The 410-nt window shown below is 66.3% G+C and overlaps 1 protein-coding gene across 1 annotated transcript in view; it reads left to right on the forward strand.

Moving 5' to 3' along the window:
- Positions 1-11: 11 nt before the first annotated feature.
- SLC51A (solute carrier family 51, alpha subunit) overlaps positions 12-410 on the forward strand; it is a gene marked incomplete at its 5' end in the record, with an annotated part of 2248 nt that continues 1849 nt past the window's right edge. The window contains one exon of the mRNA XM_010142265.1: positions 12-93. Coding sequence (XP_010140567.1) covers positions 12-93 — 82 coding nt within the window. The remainder of the gene's footprint in view (positions 94-410) is intronic.

The following is a 410-nucleotide window of genomic DNA, read 5'->3' on the forward strand; positions in this document are numbered from 1 at the left end:
TCCCCCGTGCGTTGGTGGAGATGCTGATCAGGAACTTCAGCGTGCCGGCAGCCTGCTTCTCCCTGCCGCCCACCTCCCGGCAGCTGCTGCAGCGTAGGTGGGGGGACTGGGTGGGGGGACCCTCCTCTTGCTGCTGGCAGGAGCATGGCAGGGATGAAGGAGGCTGGGTGGTAGGCAGGGAGCAGCCCCAGGGAAGGAGGAGGCAGCGGTTTGCTGCCAGGATCTCAGTCTCCCACCCCCTAGCCCTGCCTGCGCGGATGGGGGTAGCCCAGGGAAGGCCAGCACTGGGGCAGGTGACATGGGACATGGGGGCAGTGGGGCAGAGGCATCAGTTCTGGCATAGCTAGACGTGCTAAGGGTGCGCAAGGGGCTTCCCAAACCTGTGGAGTGGTGGGTCAGGTGGCAGCTCC

Source organism: Buceros rhinoceros, unplaced genomic scaffold (genome assembly GCF_000710305.1).
Source record: "Buceros rhinoceros silvestris isolate BGI_N320 unplaced genomic scaffold, ASM71030v1 scaffold5108, whole genome shotgun sequence".
NCBI lineage: Eukaryota > Metazoa > Chordata > Aves > Bucerotiformes > Bucerotidae > Buceros > Buceros rhinoceros.